At 35.3% G+C, this 20304-nt stretch overlaps 1 protein-coding gene across 3 annotated transcripts in view; it reads left to right on the top strand.

Annotated features, from left to right (window-relative positions):
• Positions 1-20304, top strand: part of GRID2 (glutamate ionotropic receptor delta type subunit 2) — a 1611884-nt gene that overhangs the window by 1454506 nt on the left and 137074 nt on the right. For all 3 annotated transcript variants that reach the window (XM_054682694.2, XM_054682695.2, NM_001164703.1), the window contains 1 exon segment: positions 12938-13104. In XM_054682694.2, coding sequence (XP_054538669.1) covers positions 12938-13104 — 167 coding nt within the window.

Consider the following 20304-nt stretch of genomic DNA (forward strand, 5'->3'; position numbering starts at 1 on the left):
CTAAGCATTTTTAATAATGTACTAACATGTTTACACATATACTCATGTATTTATATAAGTCCTGGTCATTGTTGGTTTAAAAAATAGGATTACATTATAAATACTTTCTGTGCCTTGCTTTTTAATATTCTGCAAACACATCGTAGAAATCCTTCCATAGCACCTTGTATAGCTCTAATAGATTCATTTTAATGGTTCCATAATGTTTCCTGGCAGGAACACTTCATCATTCTATGACTGATGAACATTACCACTATTTCCAATTTGATGTCACAATAAACAATGATGCACTGAGTATTCTTGTACTTTAATCCGAAATTTTTATTTCTCTTGGATAGATTCCTGGGAATGGAATTGCTGGGCCGAAAGACATCTATGTATTTTTTAATTTGAATAGATGTTGCTTCTGAAAAAGGCTATAACATTTTCCTGTTTCCACTAGCAATATGTGAGAGTACACTTCTCCATACATCTCCACCAGCAATAGATATTAAGTATTGCCAGACATTTAATAGATATAAAGCAGTATGCCCCTCATTTTATTTTGCACTCACCACTAATGAGTTTGGGTATTTTTCATATGCTGTTGGACATATATATTTGTACTATTTTGCATTGCCTCTTCAGATGCCATCTATTTTTATTTTGCACACGCTATTCTTTTCTAGTTAAATCATTAGAGAAGCATCTGTATAATTTTAAACATTAACTGTTTGTCCCCCATGTTCCAATTTTTTCCAAATTTGTCAGTCTTTTCTTGGCTTTGTGAATGGTGTTTTTTCTCATACAAAGCTACTTTTAAATGCTTCATGTAAACCAAATGTCTAACTTTACATATATATATGTATATAAGTATATATATGCATATATATACACATATATGTATATATACACGTATATATATACACACATATATGTGTATATATAAATGTATATATACACATATATGTGTGTATATATATACACATATGTATTCTGGATTTAATAAGTTGGTTAAAAATTCCTTCCTTATATGTATTACATATGCTCCCCTGGTTTTTCTTATAGGGATTTTATTATTTTATTTTAAACTATTTAGTCCAACTGAAAATTATTATTTAGAGTACAAAATGATTTGATTTTATTTTCTTCCTGTCAATTATGCCAACAACATTCATTAAAAAGTGACCAGCTTTTTAGATAGACAACCCAGAACACAAATGCATCAGATCAAAACTCGTAAAATATAGTGTGTAATAATAATTATATATGTTTTATTACTTTAACATAAAAACATGAAATACGCATTTATTTAAAATTATATATTATTCTGTATTTTTTATTTTTATTACAAAATGCTATATAAACAACAGGACGAGTTAACAGGGTCAATAAGTAGTAACTGATAGTAGTACTAATTAAATAATAGATGTGACAAAAGTATAACAATATTTTAATAAGGTTTTTTTTCTGTCCTCTGATACAGCAGTTATTTTTAACTCTTTGCTGACTCCGTGCTGGATATTTACATTTGTAGTGTGTATTTAAGACATATAAGTGTGAAACTTTTTAAAAGGGGAACATAAATACTACAGGACTAATTTAATAGATATTAACTGTATTAAATAACAACAGCAATAACATGTTCTTTTCTGTCCCCAAATATAGTAGGACAATTTTACTCTTTCTTCTCTGATAATACTTCGATGAATTGCCTGTAATTTTGGGGGCTTCCTTTTCTTTTATTCAGTTGTAGAACTGAATATAGTCAAACATAAAATGCACTTTGGTGTGCAATGCTGCTCTTATCAAGCCTGCATTACGTTGATTCTGGTGTCATTCCAATGTGATAACACCAAGCTAAATATACTCTTAACAAGCATTTGACTATAAAATGAGAGTTCAATTATTAGCAATAATGTTTTTCAACTCGTAGAAATTAGTTCCAGCTCTCCAAAAAGATGTCCATACTCTTTGATTCTACAAGCTTTCTTTTAAAGGCCAGGCTTTTGTCAATCATCTTTGCATCTATAAATTCATCATATAAGCTAAATATATCTAAGGTGTCCACCATTTTTAAACACTCTGAAGCACTTTGGATGTTATTATAAGTGAAATCTCTCTTAGAAAAATGATTTTAAAGCACAAGAGTAATTTGAATTTTGTGAAATTGGTGCTAGATTCTAAAGTTACAGTTTTAGTAAAGAAATAGAGAAAGTCTTTATAGTAGCATGATTTATAATCCTTTGGGTATATACCCAGCAATGGGATCACTGGGTCAAATGGTATTTCTAGCTCTAGATCCTGGAGAAATCAACACACTGTCTTCCACAATGGTTGAACTAATTTATACTCCCATAAATATGTACAATTATTATGTGCTAATAATAAAAGGCCTTCACCGCCCCCCCCAAAAAAAAAGGAAATTGAGGAAGTTCTGTGTAACTTGGCTACCTTGTTGTGGTGACTTACTGTTTTATTTTTTATTTTTATTGTTTCGTAGTAAAAAAGTTTTGAAGTAGTTGTATTTTTTTAATGTGTCATTGTTTCACTCTGAGTTTTTGTTACAATCTACACATACCATCAAACAACACAGGTGCAGTCAGTTCATCCTTTTTTATACTCCTATGGTTTTTTTCAAAAATCATCAAGCAAGTTTGGAAATATAGCATATAAATTTTTATTTTACTGTATTCTTTTCTGCATTGTCACTCAATGTATTTCCAAATTAGAGAAGGACATTTCTTCTTGTCTCACACTTTGAAAATGATTTTATGATAGTCCAACATTTTAGCCATTCATAGTCATCTTGTAGTCATATGTCTAAAGGAGCTAGTTATCTCCTTCCATCTCTATTAAGTAAAAACCCTCAAGTTTTTCTGCACATTTTGAGGTAACTGAAAAGTGATCAAAAATTTTAATTATGAAAGCTTTAATATCACAGGTAAGCAGTGTTGTACACAAGCTGTGCAGTTCATTTTGCAGGTAAAATCTTTTAATTTTCTTAGATAAGAAGTTTATAGACTAAGGCCGGGCACAGTGGCTCTTGCCTATAATTTCAGCACATTGGGAAGCCAAGGCACGCAGATCACTTGAAGCCAGGAGCTCGAGACCCGCCTGTCCAACATCGCAAAACCCTGTCTCTACCAAAAATAATACAAAAATTAGACCAGTGTGATGGTGCACACCTGTAGTCCCAGCTACTCAGGAGGTTGAGGCAGGAAAATGGTTTGAACCCTGGAGGTGGAGGCTGCAGTGGTCTCAGACCAGCTACTGCACTACAGCCTGGGCAACAGAATGAGACTCTGTCTCAAAAAAAAAAAGTTTATAGACTAAACAAAACTTGCTTAAATTTACACTTGCAATGTCTATAGAATATGCAGGTAGAGGGCAAGTATCTGGACAAAATATCAGTAAACTTTTGCTTTATGTTTTCTGCAGTTTTATTAAAATATTCATAAAAATCGGTGTGGCGATCGAGACCATCCTGGCTAACATAGTGAAACCCCATCTCTACTAAACAAAATACAAAAAATTAGCCAGGCGTGGTGGTGGGCTCCTGTAGTCCCAGCTACTCGGGAGGCTGAGGCAGGAGAATGGCGTGAACCCGGGAGGTGGAGCTTGCGTGAGCTAAGATCATGCCACTACACTCCAGCCTGGGCGACAGAATGAGATTCCATCTCAAAAAAAAAAAAAAAAAATTCATAAAAATCAAGAAGATGATTTGAAGCTCCATTTTTAAAATAAAAGTACCTAAAAGCTAGATGAATCAGTTTTTGTTGCCATTATTTGACACATAACTTTACTGCAGAAAACATTCAAGTAAGATCTGAAAGAATCAGCTCTATAGAGTAAGAGGCCAACACGTCTGTTAGCAAAATTTTGTCCTTTTGTTTTCCCACGGCACATTTTATTTGAAACCTAGTAATGACGAAAAGTAGCTTCATTCCATTTTATAGAGCTATCAGGGGAATGGTACAATAATGTATGTTTCTTGATGTGGTATGCCCAAACTAACTCATAGCCACTGTTTTTAACTGTGCATTGGTGTCTTTTGGGAGACACAGAATCTTTTGATTGATTTAGAAGTATTCCCTGTCTTATTCCAAACTATGAGATTCAGTCTGCATATGTGTTTTTACATCGTTTTCCTCCATCATACCCAATTGCAAATTTCTTTTCTGCAGATTGTGCAGTAGTTTGTTTTGGTTATTTGCCTCCCTGATCCAGTTATTTCTGTCCTTCCATCTGTAATAAGATAACATTGTCATTTAGCCTTATTTTTCAGCGATATTCGGGTCATGCTGGCATTGGTATTATAATCATTCTCATTTTTATTATCTGAACTCTCATAAAAAAACCAGTATCAAAAGTTAAATTAACATTATCTTGGTATCGAGATGATACCAAGAAAACCGTTAATCCACAGACAAAGGACTGTTAATATTCATGAACACAATGTGCTTAAGTAACACACTTAAGCCTCAGCACTCACAGCAGTGCAACAAGGGGTGATTCATTATTGTGAACAGCAAATCACAGTTGCCAACATCAGCAGTCAGGAGGAAAAACAGTGACAGCAACTGTGGGAAACATAATCTATGCCATATCCATCTGCTACAAAAACAGTGTTGCTTTCAGCTATTTTTTGAGCCGTGGTATGGGTTTGATACTACCCCTCCCTAACCCTCTGTACCCATTGCCAAAAACCTGGATTTGTTGCCTCCCTGAAAGTTTACTCATGACATGGGGCTTTTGTGCTATGACTGGGCATTGGAGGCAAACCTGGGCAATTGTCACCCTAGCTCTTCCTATTAAGCTTACATTTATGAGCATTTCCGTCAATTCATCTATTCAATACTTTGGTTGAGAAATTGGGGCTGGATTATTTGTTGTAGCCTCAAAGATTTTTTTGGTCTCACTTGAATCCAGTTAAGTGCTCTTCTTACTTTTCTGTTAGAATTGTAATCTTCCACACTGCTGTTTCCCTGGAGTGTATTCTACTTGTTCTAATTCATTTTTCCCTTTCCGACTGTGGAACTCACTACGTGGATTATTCTTTTTCTTCGTCAGCTCATGAGGATTCAGGTCTAGTTGTTGAAGTAGCCTAGGGACTGGCAGTCTTGCTAATTGTAGAAGGTAAAATATCCTCTCTTCCTGTGGGCCAGAACAAACAAGGTGACTCCATTCCCCTCCTGAGACACACAGAAGCAGCTAAGGGCTCTCCAGTCTTCTGTTCTGACCCAAGGCACAGGACTCCAGGATAGGGAGGTCTCTGCCCATCCATTCAACTCTTCCTGGCCAGTTTAAAGGCAACAGAACATGTATATTAATGGTAACAAATGTCTAAGGAAGGAAGTCCGGAGGACTTGGGAGCCACAGATCTCTGTGAACCAAGCTTTCCTCAAACTTAGTTTCTTCCTTGCCTTCCCTGCAGGTTGCACTTGTTTTTGCAGACACACCCAGCCTGAAGGAGAGAATCACCAGTTCTTTTCCCACATGCTCTACCTAGAGCCCCAACCTTTCTAAACTTCTGTCTTCCAGAGCCCAGCAGCCATTTGTTTCAAGAAAAAGTTGGCAGCGGAGGGTAAAGAAGCTACATTCAGTTTTCTATTTTCCTAGAATGCTTTTAAAAACTTTAAAAAATATATTTAGTATTCCTGATAATCTCCAAAAGAACAGGCAAGAAATAAGATTTAGAGGTGGGCATAACACTTCCTTTCTAGGTTAAAAAATTGATTTTTTTTAAAAAGTTGATGTTTATTTTAAATACATTCATATATTCTTTTTGAAAGTTTGTGCCCTATGATAACTATGCGAGAGCACAAATTAAAATTTTGACAAAATAGCAGATAAATTATCATAGGCCAACAATTAAGGTAGCAGTAAACAAAACCATATATATTTTAAAGTCAGTCTTAAGTACTTAAACTTGAGTTTGATCATGATTTATTGTGCTGTATAAATTCAGAAGAATTGATGAATGCTGCTAAATTATTAATTTGCCCAGAGTGTGAGAGGCTACCACCCAGAACCATGTGTTATAAATATTAAAGCCATCCCATCTTTAGGACTTATGTGGGCAATGAATTATAAGGACCACTGTAAATCAATTCTGGGTTAATCATAACTCTTTGCGCCTGTGATTCACAATCACATTATCCCCCACTGACCATTAGTTAAAATTGGAAAGAAGTTTGCAGCTTAGTGGGCAAGGCTAGAATGTATTTCCCTCACATTATTCTCAGGCCTTTTCATTTTTATTTGATAAGGAAAAATAGATTTTCATTATTCAAGCTCTATTTTAATTTTGAAAAGCTCTGCTTTGTTTCATTCCTAAGAATCAGAAATGCTTAGAGAGCAATGGCTACAAAATCAACAGGCCTTGAGGGTCCAGAGTCATATAAACCAAATATTCATTTTTTCCAATGATCTTGAGAAGTAAGCAACCTTTTTCTTAAAAGCCCAATTTTTTTTTACCTTAATACCGTGATCATATAGAACTGAGGAAATTGCATGCTTTCTGTGGCCCTTGCCGTAAACTACATAGCATTATGTTTCTTTACATAACTGTTGTTTCTCAAACTCCATAGGCTATACCTTACAGGCAAAGGCTATTCTATGTCACATGCTTTTGCATTCCTATGGAGAATCTCCCAGAAATTTATATTTAATGTAGTGCAAAGAGCATAGGAAGATAGCCTTGATCTCACATTCCAAATCTACCGCAAATCATTGGTATGACTTAGAGCAAGTTACAATTACCTCACCTGTGAATTAGATATCATATCAGCTGTCTCACAGTGTTGTAAAGAACAAATAAATGTGTATGTAAATGGCATTTTTAGCAGTTGAAACATGTTTGGTAAATGTTATCTATTATCATAAGAAATAAATGGAGGACAGAGGGAGGATTTTCTTTAGCAAAGGAAATTCATATCTAACCCTTTTGGTTTAATGTCACTTTTCCATAATTGTTCCCACTGAATGTTTTTTAATAAGAAAGGATCATCATTTCTGTGTCTCTGAAGCTATAGATTTTGGAGTGAGCTTTTAAGAAATTTACTAAATTAAAGATTCATGTGAGAAAGAGTATTGTCCTCCCGATTCAAATCAAAATTGGTGAGATAACAGGTAGCGATAAGTCTGTTTGTGGCATGGACTTCTGTAGTTAGTACAGGAGGCTGCTACCTAATGAATTAAAAAGCAAAGCGCTTTCAGCATCAGCTCATGATGGAGATGTCAGAACAGGAGCATACAGGACACAAGTAATCTATATACAAATAGAAATGTGTCATAATCCCTAACATGTTGAGGAACACAGGTGCAGGTTTTGAAAATGCACTTTCCCATTCTTCACTTTACTTGGCAAGAAATGCAAATATTTAAGAAAATAACATTGAATATTTACAGTTCTTCACCTGACAAATGGAAAATTTCAAAAAGTTTTAGGCTAGAGGAATGTGCATAAACGAGAAATGGTCTCCAAAGCATATCTGTGTTTTCAATTGGTTAGGTACTATTGATAAGGAATTTAAATATTTGGGGTTTTCTTATACAACTATTTCAGTTACCAGAATATTTGAGACTTGTCCTGATTCCTTCCAATAAAAATCAGTTTCCCTTTTCTTTTACGACTTTAAACAAAATCTGTTCATATGATCCTTACCATAATGTGATTCGTGTTACAACAATTTAGTACTTGACTTATCTCCACTACTGAGTTGTAAGCAGCTTGACGATGGGGGCCCAAGTCTTACCTTTATATTCCTTATAGACTTAACCTTCAGGATTTTAGAGTTAATGTGTAATGATTGTTAGTAAAATTGAATTTAAACAACAACTGTTAAAGAAAAATATAGAAATGGGAACAAAACCTAGCTCCTAGTGTTATCTGGGAAGTGAGAAATTTATCACGGGGAGTCTATTGATATCTCAGGCACTATTACGAGGACACAGGTGCTGAGCCTCAATAGTTACCAATGTCAATCAATAACCATAGCATCCTAGCATCTCTACTTTGGGGTCTGGAGATTGAAAACACTAGAGGTAGATATCACTTTGGATTATTTTTCTTCCTCATAATGAGACCTGGAATATGCTGACATGAAGCTCCCAGATTCATTTTTGCTTTCTTCTGTTTAACCTAGTATGAAGGACTCTTCTGGTGTGGAGTCCATTAGTAAATAAATCAATGGCATGTGATTCAGTTGCCTGTCTAAACATGGCCTCAAGAACAGGGCTAGTTGAAAAATTTTAAGAAAACTCCATTACCTAGTCAGATGGATTGAAAATTTTTAGGCCAGTCCTTCAATTATTATTCTGTTGAAAGGTGACTTTAGACTTTGTTGATGAGTATTTTATAGAGTTTTCATTTGATGGTTAAAGACCATTCAAAAGGCAGTGATTATATGTTTTAATTGATGAAAAAGGCCAGGGCCATTTTTAAAAGCTAAAATAGTTTGGGTTACTATGCAACATTTCACTGCCATTGCAACAGGCTATAATCACACTGTTTTAATGATTCTCTTTTTAAAAATCCCTTCATAATTCTTTGGAACATTAGTATTGCAAGAGACAACATATATAATGGCAAGGATAATGTTGCTATACATTTAAGTAGAGCTCTACAGTTCACAAAGCATTGACAACAATGCTAGAAAACTTTTCTAACAGCAAAGCAATATGTCCCCTACTGGGGAGGTCCCTTGAGGTTTGTAAAGAAGCTGCCAGGGGATCCAGGAGGCCAGATTAACAGTTTAAAACAGAAGATAATCACAAAAATCAAAGTAGGTTGTTAGAGGAAGCTTCAAGGTCACTGCTACTCCCAATCACTGTAAATTTAGACCTAGGGAGCTATAAGCAGATCTGCAAGTTGGTTGCAAAGATCAGAGAAAAGAAGGAAATTATGGGATAACTCTGTGGGTGAGAAATCAATGCAGACGAAACCTAACCAAGTGTTTTTCCTTCTCTCACACTAACACTCCAAGCATCTCCTAGTTTTATAATTATATCAAGCCCCACATATATAAAATTGTTTCCGATGATATTACTCATTTTTTTATCATCAGCATCATTAGTAATAAAAAAGTGGTGTGCATAAGCTGTCAGGATTGTTAAAATGCATACTCCCAGGCCTTAAACATCAAACATCATCATGCAGTAACTTTGGGATTAGATCTAGAATCTACATTTCTAACACAAAAATCCCCTAGTAATTCTAATGGTGGTAGTCTTAGCATCACATTGTGAGAAACACTGACCGATAGTACCTAAACTAGGGTTTAGGGTTCCACAGACACTCCATGAGTAATACTTGCATTAAATGCTTTCTTTAGGGAAATAACTTTTGTCTGTTTCAATACCTCATGGTTTGGTTGGGGTTCACCTCAACAAAAGACAGTAAGTATCCACTGAGCACAGTTAACTGGACTGAAGGTTTTAGGCCATTCATTGTTTCATACAAAACTTTTTATTGGGTATCCAATATTGGTGGGATCTAAGCAAATATATTAAAAGGCAACAATTAAATATTTCTTCTATATTTGCTTCCTTTACCTTTATGTTTTGATATTCCATTCTTTTTTCAGTACCAAAAAAAGTCTCGCATGTTCTTCTAGTTTTTCTTTTCTTAAAACTTGGCTTTTAAAAAATTATATTTAATTTATTACACTACGGAAATTTATTTTGTGTGATGTGACATAGTGCTCTAATATTGACATTTTTGCAATAATCACCTGTCTCACGTTTTTTGAATATTTCATATTTGCCACACTGATTTGATTTATCGACTTTCTAATACAGTCTTTTTTTTAAAGAGAGGTAAAAGTTTTATGATGGCAGATGATTCTTTTTTTTATTATTATTATACTTTAAGTTCTGGGATACATGTGCAGAACCTGTGCAGGTTTGTTACATAGGTATACACATGCCATGGTGGTTTGCTGCACCAATCAACCTGTCACCTACATTAGGTATTTCTCCTAATGCTATCTCTCTCCTAGCCCCCTGACCCCCCAACAGGCCCTGGTGTGTGATGTTCCCCTTTCTGTGTCCATGTGTTCTCATTGTTCATGTGGTGTTTGGTTTTCTGTTCCTGTGTTAGTTTACTGAGAATGATGGTTTCCAGCTTCATCCATGTCCCTGCAAAGGACACGAACTGCCAGCAATTCCATTACTGGGTATATACCCAAGGGATTATAAACCATTCTACTGTAAGGACACATGCACATGTATGTTTATTGCAGCACTATTCACAATAGCAAAGACTTGGAACCAACCCAAATGCCCATCAATGATAGACTGGATAAAGAAAATGTGGCACATATACACTATGGAATACTATGCAGTCTAATACAGTCTTTATATAACATTTATATACTTTTAAAAACAGTAAACTTTTGTTCTGTTCCACTGATTTTCTATTCTTAAATACATTTTGTACTGTTTTATTTTTAAGCTTTATAACATGTCTCATTACTTGGTATTCTAAGTCTCTGATAATTATTAATTTTTTAATTTTCAAAATTTCATTACTATTCTTGTCTGTTTTCTCCTAATTAAATTTGCAAAGGTCTTAAGAAGTTCTAAAATAACCTTCAGGCATTTTATTTAGAATTACATTTTGTATTGGAGAATCTGAGGAAAATTTAAATGTCTTATAATTATGCATCTGCATTCTTAGGAATATGTTATGTCTATACAGAAACTTGTTCAAGTTGTCTTCAGTCAGGTGTTAAGGTATTCTTCATATAGCTCCTACTGATTTATTGTTAAATTTCTCTCTATGTATTTATATTTAATGTACATAGATATTTTTACTCAAACTATCATCTCATTAATATATTAATAGAAAAGCAAATCATTTGTATATATCCATTTATGATCAATCTATTTTTTTAATCTGAATTTTTAAAATACTTTTTCACTTGATTCTGGTGGGCTTCTTAAATATATCATCATATAATGATAATTTTGTCTCTACTGGATGATAATTTTTTCCTAATAGATTGAAATCATAGTTTTGTTTCCATCCTTTTTTGCATAGGATAAAGTTGTTACAATAATGTTAATTTTGGATTACTAGTAAGCATAATTTTCTTTACTTTAATGGTAATGCAACGAGAGTTTAAGCTTGTAATAGGCTTGCTGTTGTTTGAAGTATTCTGTATCTCATTACGGATTTTTTTTCTTCCTGGTTTACCAATAGATAGATAACAGGTAGATAACTGTTTATAATTTTGCCAAGTATCTTTCTTGTGTCTATTGAAAGATCATTTAAAAATTTTATAAAGCCTCATTTGTAAGATATGTTGTCACCCCAGTAACATTTCTAATACTGAACCAATGTTGCTTTTCCTTGTTTAATAATGTTACATTATTCTTTTAATATAAGCAAACTAACCTTGGAGTTTAACTATTACTTCTATTTATTTTATGAATTCCTTAAGTCCATTTTTATATGTGAAAAAGTTGAAAATATACCTTATTGAGATGTTTAGGATAGTAGGTTGGGCTTTTATTGGGTAAATTTGTGACTTAGTGTATGAGTGATTACTGAGGGGAAAAAAAATAATCACTAAAGACATTGTAAGTGAACCAGAGTAAAGTTGTGTTCCTTAAGTGATGATAGAGGAGGTTGTGGAATCGTTTTATTTTCCTCATTGCAATGCCCACCAGGGAGTTTTCTTCTAAATTCAGCTGCAAGATATCCATAGGCCACATGTGACAATAGATTAATTTAGAAGGACACAGGACAGGAGATATAGCTCATCAGTAGGGCAGCATTGTCATTTTTTCTTCAATGTGAGTTGTACTTGCAGCTTTCATTTAGAATAGGGATGACATGCAAGATGATACCTATACTGAGTGAGTACAGAAGCCCACCTGGCTTAGAAGCCTAGTAACCCAAGGCATCAGTAGCTCTTGTCATAACTCCAAAGGCATAGCTTTCAGGGTCCCCAGAAGGGGCAGTCCCAGTCACATGAATCACCGAACTGGTAGAAGCACAAAGACATGGCTTCATGCATTTTTTGTTCTCTCAATCCAAATGACATTTTCCACTCAGGGGTCATTTTACTATAAGCAACGTGGCCTAAAAGTATAGTAAACATTCGACCTTTCCCATGTTTTCAGAACAGAGATATAAATTAACCAAAGTACAAATTCTCATTCAGAATAAAAGCTTACTTAGAAATACAGTCTGCCCTCCATATCTGCAGGTTCTGCATGTGCAGATTCAACCAGCCATGAACTGAAAATATTTTTAAAACACAATAGAGAGTAATAATATAATAAAAATACAAATGAAAAACAATACAGTGGGCCGGGCGCGGTGGCTCACGCCTGTAATCCCAGCACTTTGGGAGGCCGAGGCGGGCGGATTACGAGGTCAGGAGATTGAGACCATCCTGGCTAACACGGTGAAACCCCAGCTCTACTAAAAATACAAAAAATTAGCGGGGCGCGGTGGTGGGCGCCTGTAGTCCCAGCTACTCGGGAGGTTGAGGCAGGAGAATGGCGTGAACCCGGGAGGTGGAGCTTGCAGTGAGCGGAGATCGCGCCACTGCACTCCAGCCTGGGCGACAGAGCAAGACTCCGTCTCAGAAAAAACAAAACAAAACAAAACAAAAATAAAGCGCAACAACTGTTTACATAGCATATGTACATTGTATTAGCTATCATAAGTAATCTAGACATGATTTAAGTATACTGGAGGATGTGTAGAGATTATATGCAAATACTATGCCATTTTATATAAGGACTTGAGCATCCCTGGATTTTGGTATCCACAGGGGTTCTGAAATCAATCCCCAACAGATACTGAAGGATGATTATATGTTCTATTATTTTTAGCATAATTAAATATATACCAATGTAATGTTTTTCATCCTGTCTATGTAAATTAAAATTCCAACTTTAAACCCTATTTCTTCTTTTGTTCTTCATTTTTTCACAGGTAAAATATGGAAATTATGCTTTCGTATGGGATGCAGCTGTATTGGAATATGTGGCTATCAATGACCCAGATTGTTCCTTTTACACCATTGGAAATACTGTTGCTGATCGGGGATATGGAATTGCATTACAACATGGCAGTCCTTACCGAGATGTTTTTTCACAAAGGTAAGATTTGTGTATGACCAAATAAGGGGAGAGATGAAATTTAGACAAAGAATATCCATTTGGTTACCCGATCTGGTTTATTACATTTTGTTTCCTTTGTTAGGAGAAGCACAATAAACAACAACAACAAAAAAGATAGTTACAAGTAGTTGTTCAATAAGACACTCATTACCTAAAACATGAAGTATTGTTTTTTCCATAAGTAGCGGGAAAAATAATGCTACATATAACTGGTTTTACTCTCAAAAAATTGACATGGAAAAGAAAGTAGGTGTGTTAGTAATTTCTATTAGAATTAAACTAGTAGTCTAGTCTGAATTTTTAGCAACAAATGTCACAGAGTTAAGAAAATGAATTCATTCTAAGGATACAAAAGCATAACATAAACTTCAGGACCAAGTTAAAGCTCTGATGGACTGAAGCAGATAATGACAGGGATATTTCCACCTGAATTTTTCAAAGGAAATGGTTAAGATTTTGGAGTTCCCCGCTTAACATCAAAGTATATGTGAGATTTTGTCATGGAAATCAAGGAGATAACTTATTGAGACATTATATCCATTTTCAAATCAGAATTTCTATGATGAAGGAGTTGTTTACAATGGAAGATTTTTAAATATATATTTTAGATTAACAATGCATATGAAAGACTTGGGCCTGAAAGGAGTGCACAAAGATTACTGCATTTCATTATATCTCCTACCAAACAAGCTTGGACCTAAGACAGATTAATATCTTCCACATAGAAGTATATCCATTTTATACTGAAAGTACATTTTGTTTATTTTCTAGATTTTCTTCTACCTATTCTCTAGAATCTAATGACAGTCCAAGAGGGCAGTTCCAGATAGTACTAAGGCCCTAAATTTCAAACAACTTGAGTTATATTTCTCCAAATTTTAGGATAACAAAAAATCCAGGCATTTTGTGTGTATGTTTTTTTTAAAAGAACTAAAAATCAGTAGTTCACAATTTATGTCATAACTCTTCCATTAGCAAACCATAAAAATCTAAACCTCTCTCATGACATGCAAAATGAAGTTAGATTAATTCTAAGGTCCTGTACTAGTCAGCTTTTCTGTGTAGCAAACAACTCTAAAGTATAAGTGATTTAGAAAAGTTACTTCTCATTCATGAAACAAGGCTGTAATTTGGTTGTGTTATGCTTCAAGCTGTGGGTCAACTGCAGGCCTACTCTGTGCAAGCTTCTCATTCCAAGGCCCAGGCTGAAGAAGCCGACCTAACAGGGACATGCTGTTCTCATTGCAAAGAGCATTTGTAAAAGAGGCTGGCAGAAACCTGCAGTGCCTCCTGTGTTTCTTGCTTGGATGTGGCATATGTTCCATCTGCCCACAGATCACAAACCAAAGCAAGTCTCATGGCCAAGCCCAAAATCAATAGAGTGGGTAAATGTACCCCACATATAGGGAAGGAAGGAGTAAAGGATTATGAATAGGCTGGATGCAGTGTTTCACACGTGTAATCTCAGCACTTTGGGAGGCCAAGGCAGGTGGATCACTTGAGGCCGGGAGTTTGAGACCAGCCTGGCCAACATGGAGAAACCCCATCTCTACTAAAAATACAAAAATTATCCAGGTGTGGTGGTGCATGCCTGTAATCCCAGCTACTTGGGAGGCTGAGGCATGAGAATTGCTTGAGCCTGGGAGGTGGAGGTTATAGTGAGCCGAAAGTGAAATACATATGCATTAACTGGGAAGCAAAATACTAAATAATAATCAATCAAAATACATTTATTGACGAGCAAATTCTAAGAGGAACAAACTACAAAAATCAATTATGCCATAGGGGATCCGTCTGTAAAGCACTTGGCATCTAGTTGGAGATATAAGACCCATGCACAAGAAACAAAGAACAATATAGACATTTCTATAAATGTGTGTTGATATATATGTATATAATATCAGTATTATTTATTTATATTATTTTAAATTGTGTAGTTAAGGTATTGAAATAATTGAACAGCATACAGAGTAGTTAAGCAAAGGAAAATGAGTGAAAGCTCTCCAGAGAAGGTAAGCCTGGAACTTGACCTTGATGGGGCAGGGGGAAATACGGAGAAGGAACAAATAGAAGAGACCCTTCTAAGGGAAGAAACACACCACTGCTTTTAATTTAGTTGTGAGGATGGAAAAGCATAATAGAATGAAAAGGGATCCAGGGTTTCATGGTAAAAGACCAGCAGAAATGTTTAATGCATCCTTAACATTACAGAGCTAGTTGAGAAAAGGATTATTGATTATTGATTAGTTATGGTTAATTGGCTTTTTCATTACTAAAGATGTTCTTGCTTTTCAGACTTGATTTTCTGGCTTTTTTTTTTTTTGAGACATTGTTTCGCTCTTGTCACCCAGGCTGGAGTGCAGTGGTGCGATCTCGGCTCACTGCAACCTCCCCATCCCGGGTTCAAGCGATTCTCCTGCTTCAACCTCCCAAGTAGCTGGGATTACACATGCACGCCACCATACCCAGCTAATTTTTTGTATTTTTAGTAGAGATGGGGTTTTGCCATATTGGGCAGGCTGATCTTGAACTCCTGATATCAGGTGATCCGCCCGCCTCAGCCTCCCAAAGTGTTGGGATTACAGGCATGAGCCACCGCGCCCAGCGATTTTCTGGATTTTTTATGTAAAAAATAATGCATGAACGTAATAGTAATTAAAGAAATGTTTAATAAATCACACCAAATGTTGCATTTCTTATTAGCCCTGCAGTGCTTTACCTGTCAGAGATTTTAATTCTCAGAAAATGTACTCTAGTGAACTGCTAAAGAGTAATATTAAGCATTAAGCATTATTTTTCCTTTGTTTGATATGCAGTACAGATGTTGGCAGTTTAAATTGTTTCTTTCTGTGGAGTTTCTTGGTAATGACACCCTGCATCCTGATTCCCTGGACATATGGAGAAAAGGAGAGCCAGGAAAGAAGCAGGACCTGGCGATCATCAGTGTGCCAGCTCCTGTCTTTATACACATGTGCCACATTAATTTATCACCCAAAACCTCTCGCTAAATTCAGAAAATATTTGCATTTGTTCCATTTTTTTATAGCCATAAGGAAAAAGAGATCTTCCCTTTCTGTTAACTGATTTTAAAAATTATAAAGATCTTCAAATTTAACCATTTTAGTACACTGTGGTCAGTATGTTTTATACATCAGCATCCGGGGCCATTGATATTACATATTACTATTGTGATTATTTTCACTGAAAATATAGTATACTAGGTGATTTTTAATAATTCAATATTACTTTTCAGGTGACTATATTTCTATAACACAACTTCTAAAATATTAAGTTACTTTAATATGTAATAAATATTAGTATGTAAAATAAAAAATATATAGTGATACAGTAACTACATTTATTATCTGCTACCTGCCAGACGTCTTATATGTTTATATATTTCATAGGCACTTTAGAACAATCATATGAGGCATTGCACATTTGTTCATTATAGCATTGCTTATTAGTGCATGACTGCTATGCTACAAGTACATACACTGAGTGGATGAGTCTGCACCTGGACAAGCATCAAATTCAGGTTCGGAGACATGGGTTATATCAATACACTCACATGTATGATTGTATGTGAGCGAACACACATTGGAATGACTTCAAGGAACCAGTAAGTGCTAGAATTTATATAACCATAGAAATGGCTAGAAGAGTTTTGCTTCCTTTTGTGTCCTTTCTGCACATAAACTAGATAACTTGGCAGCAGAAGTTAAAGTCAGTCTTTTTTTTTGGTCATCAGATGTGTGCGTGAGTGTGGTAAGTAAGGCTTGCAGTGAATTCTCTACCTGACACGATTTGTCATCAGATGTTTTATGTGGTTCTCATCTTGTAACTTCTTAGTTTAAAAACATTTAGTCATATGTTGTCTCATTAAAGGCATTCAAGAATGAAGAAAACTGAATTTTTCGGGTTGACTTCATTGTGCAATAAATAAAGTTAACTCCAGTGTTGACTTCAGAATCTTAACAATGCAGAAAGCTAAAAAGATAACCAAAAAGTATGAGCTCAAGTCTATTCTCAAATCTTAAGTGGATATTGGGAAAAATTCATTAGTTTAATTTTATAGTTCATCCATAAAGAGGTCACATTTTGCTTATTGGCTTCTAGACCCTAAACTTGGGATATAGAACTACCCAAAGTCACAAAAACAATTACGTGTTCCAAGTTGCATGGAGAATAATTTTTCTTAGATTCATGATAGTGACACATATATAAACAGTTGTTCAAACTAATCGCAGAATTTGAGAATTTTTAGAAATGGAATTAACAGTAGCTATCCCCTTTCTGACAGGGATGAAAGTAGTCCACAGGAATAAACAACTTGCTTAGAATCACAAAAAAAAGCAATAAAATTGGAAAAAATTCAAAATTTCTGATTTCATATCCAGTTTTCTGGTCACTATACATTCTGTCTTCCATTATATTTCTTCTAAAAGCATATAAGAATAATGTCAAGCTTATATTCTTATATTGTCCTTACTATATGCTAGACTCTCAGCTACTACACATAATAACCCGTGAGGTAAATACTGTTGCTGTCCTAATTGTACAGATACAGAAACTGAGACATCATGAAGTAAAGTAACTTGTGCAAGTTCAGGAAGCTGTCGATTATTAGAGCTGAGACTCAAACCCAGAGTCTGGCTCCAAAAACTGGGTCTCTTAACCATTCTGCTATACTGCTTTTCACAAAAATGACACACACTTTTAACAAGTGTGTTTCAAATAAACACTTAGGGATTCTCTTTCTTTTTTTTTTTTATTATACTTTAAGTTCTAGGGTACATGTGCACAACGTGCAGGTTTGTTACATATGTATACATGTGCCATGTTGGTGTGCTGCACCCATTAACTCATCATTTATATTAGGTATATCTCCTAATGCTATCCCTCCCCACTCCCCGACCCTATGACAGGCCCTGGTGTGTGATGCTCCCCTTCCCGTGTCCAAGTGTTCTCATTGTTCAATTCCCACCTATGAGTGAGAACATGCGGTGTTTGGTTTTTTGTCTTTGCAATAGTTTGCTGAGAATGATGGTTTCCACCTTCATCTATGTCCCTACAAAGGACATGAACTCATCCTTTTTTATGGCTGCATAGTATTCCATGGTGTATGTGCCACATTTTCTTAATCCAGTCTATCATTGTTGGACATTTGGCTTGGTTCCAAGTCTTTGCTATTGTGAATAGTGCCACAATAAATATACGTGTGCATGTGTCTTTATAGCAGCATGATTTACAATCCTTTGGGTATATACCCAGTAATGGGATTGCTGGGTCAAATGGTATTTCTAGTTCTAGATCCCTGAGGAATCGCCACACTGTCTTCCACAATGATTGTACTAGTTTACAGTCCCACCAACAGTGTAAAAGTGTTCCTATTTCTCCACATCCTCTCCAGTACCTGTTGTTTCCTGACTTTTTAATGATGGCCATTCTAACTGCTGTGAGATAGTATCTCATTGTAGTTTTGATTTGCATTTCTCTGATGGGCAGTGATGATGAGCATTTTTTCATGTCTCTTTTGGCTGCATAAAAGTCTTCTTTTGAGAAGTGTCTGTTCATATTCTTCACCCACTTTTTGATGAGGTTGTTTGTTTTTTCCTTGTAAGTTTGTTTGAGTTCTTTGTAGATTCTGGATATTAGGCCTTTGTCAGACGAGTAGATTGCAAAAATTTTCTCCCATTTTGTAGGTTGCCTGTTCACTCTGATGGTAGTTTCTTTTGCTGTGCAGAAGCTCTTTAGTTTAATGAGATCCCATTTGTCAGTTTTGGCTTTTGTTGCCATTGCTTTTGCTGTTTTAGATATGAAGTCCTTGCCCAGGCCTACGTCCTGAATGGTATTGCCTAGGTTTTCTTCTAGGGTTTTTATGGTTTTAGGTCTAACATTGAAGTCTTTAATCCATCTTGAATGAATTTTTGTATAAGGTGTGAGGAAGGGATCCAGTTTCAGCTTTTTCCATATGGCTAACCAGTTTTCCCAGCACCATTTATTAAATAGGGAATCCTTTCCCCATTTCTTGTTTTTGTCAGGTTTGTCAAAGATCAGCTGGTTGTAGATGTGTGGTATTATTTCTGAGGGCTCTGTTCTGTTCCATTGGTCTATATCTCTGTTTTGGTACCAGTACCATGCTGTTTTGGTTACTGTAGCCTTGTAGTGTAGTTTGAAGTCAGGTAGTGTGATGCCTCCAGCTTTGTTCTTTTTGCTTAATATTGTCTTGGCAATGCGGGCTCTTTTTTGGTTCCATATGAACTTTCAAGTAGTTTTTTCCAATTCTGTGAAGAAAGTCATTGGTAGCTTGATGTGGATGGCATTGAATGTATAAATTACCTTGGGCAGTATGGCCATTTTCACGATGTTGATTCTTCCTATCCATGAGCATGGAATGTTCTTCCAATTGTTTGTGTCCTCTTTTATTTTGTTGAGCAGTAGTTTGTAGTTCTCCTTGAAGAGGTCCTTCACATCCCTTGTAAGTTGGATTCCTAGGTATTTTATTCTCTTTGAAGCCATTGTGAATGGGAGTTCACTCATGATTTGGCTCTCTGTTTGTCTTTTATTGGTGTATAAGATCTCTTTCTATCTCTCTCTCTCTACACATGCATGCATGCACACACATAGACACACAAAGAGTAGAACAAATCACAATCCTTGGTACTTCACAATACTCTCATAATGGGTCCATAAATAGCTACTTTTATTCATTTATTTGATTAGTTTTATACTCCTTAGTTGTAGTCTTTTTTCCTATAAACTATTAGAATATTTAATTTAATATTATAACTATAAGAATTTTTTTCCTAGTAACTATTAGAATATTTAGTGCTTTACTTTGTATTTTTACAAGTAAAAATACAAATTATTCAAAAAATTATTCAAAAAGAGAACATTAGATCTTTTTACCTCCCTCTATCTTGATACTTCTTACACTTTACCTCTTGTTTCCTACCTCCTGTTGGAAAGCTCCTGAGCTCCTTGAGTTCACACATGTGTTTGTACATCTCTAGTGCCCACTTTCTTGTTTAGCATGCAGTAAGCGTTCAATAATTATTTCATACATGAATAAAAGATCTACTTAACTTTTTGGCTAAAGATCAGCCCATTTACTTACAACCAGATAAACCTCTGTGCATTTCGCTTGCTTGATAATTTCTAAAGTCTTCCTTCTTA

This window comes from Pan troglodytes, chromosome 3 (assembly GCF_028858775.2).
Source record: "Pan troglodytes isolate AG18354 chromosome 3, NHGRI_mPanTro3-v2.0_pri, whole genome shotgun sequence".
Classification (NCBI taxonomy): Eukaryota; Metazoa; Chordata; class Mammalia; order Primates; family Hominidae; genus Pan; species Pan troglodytes.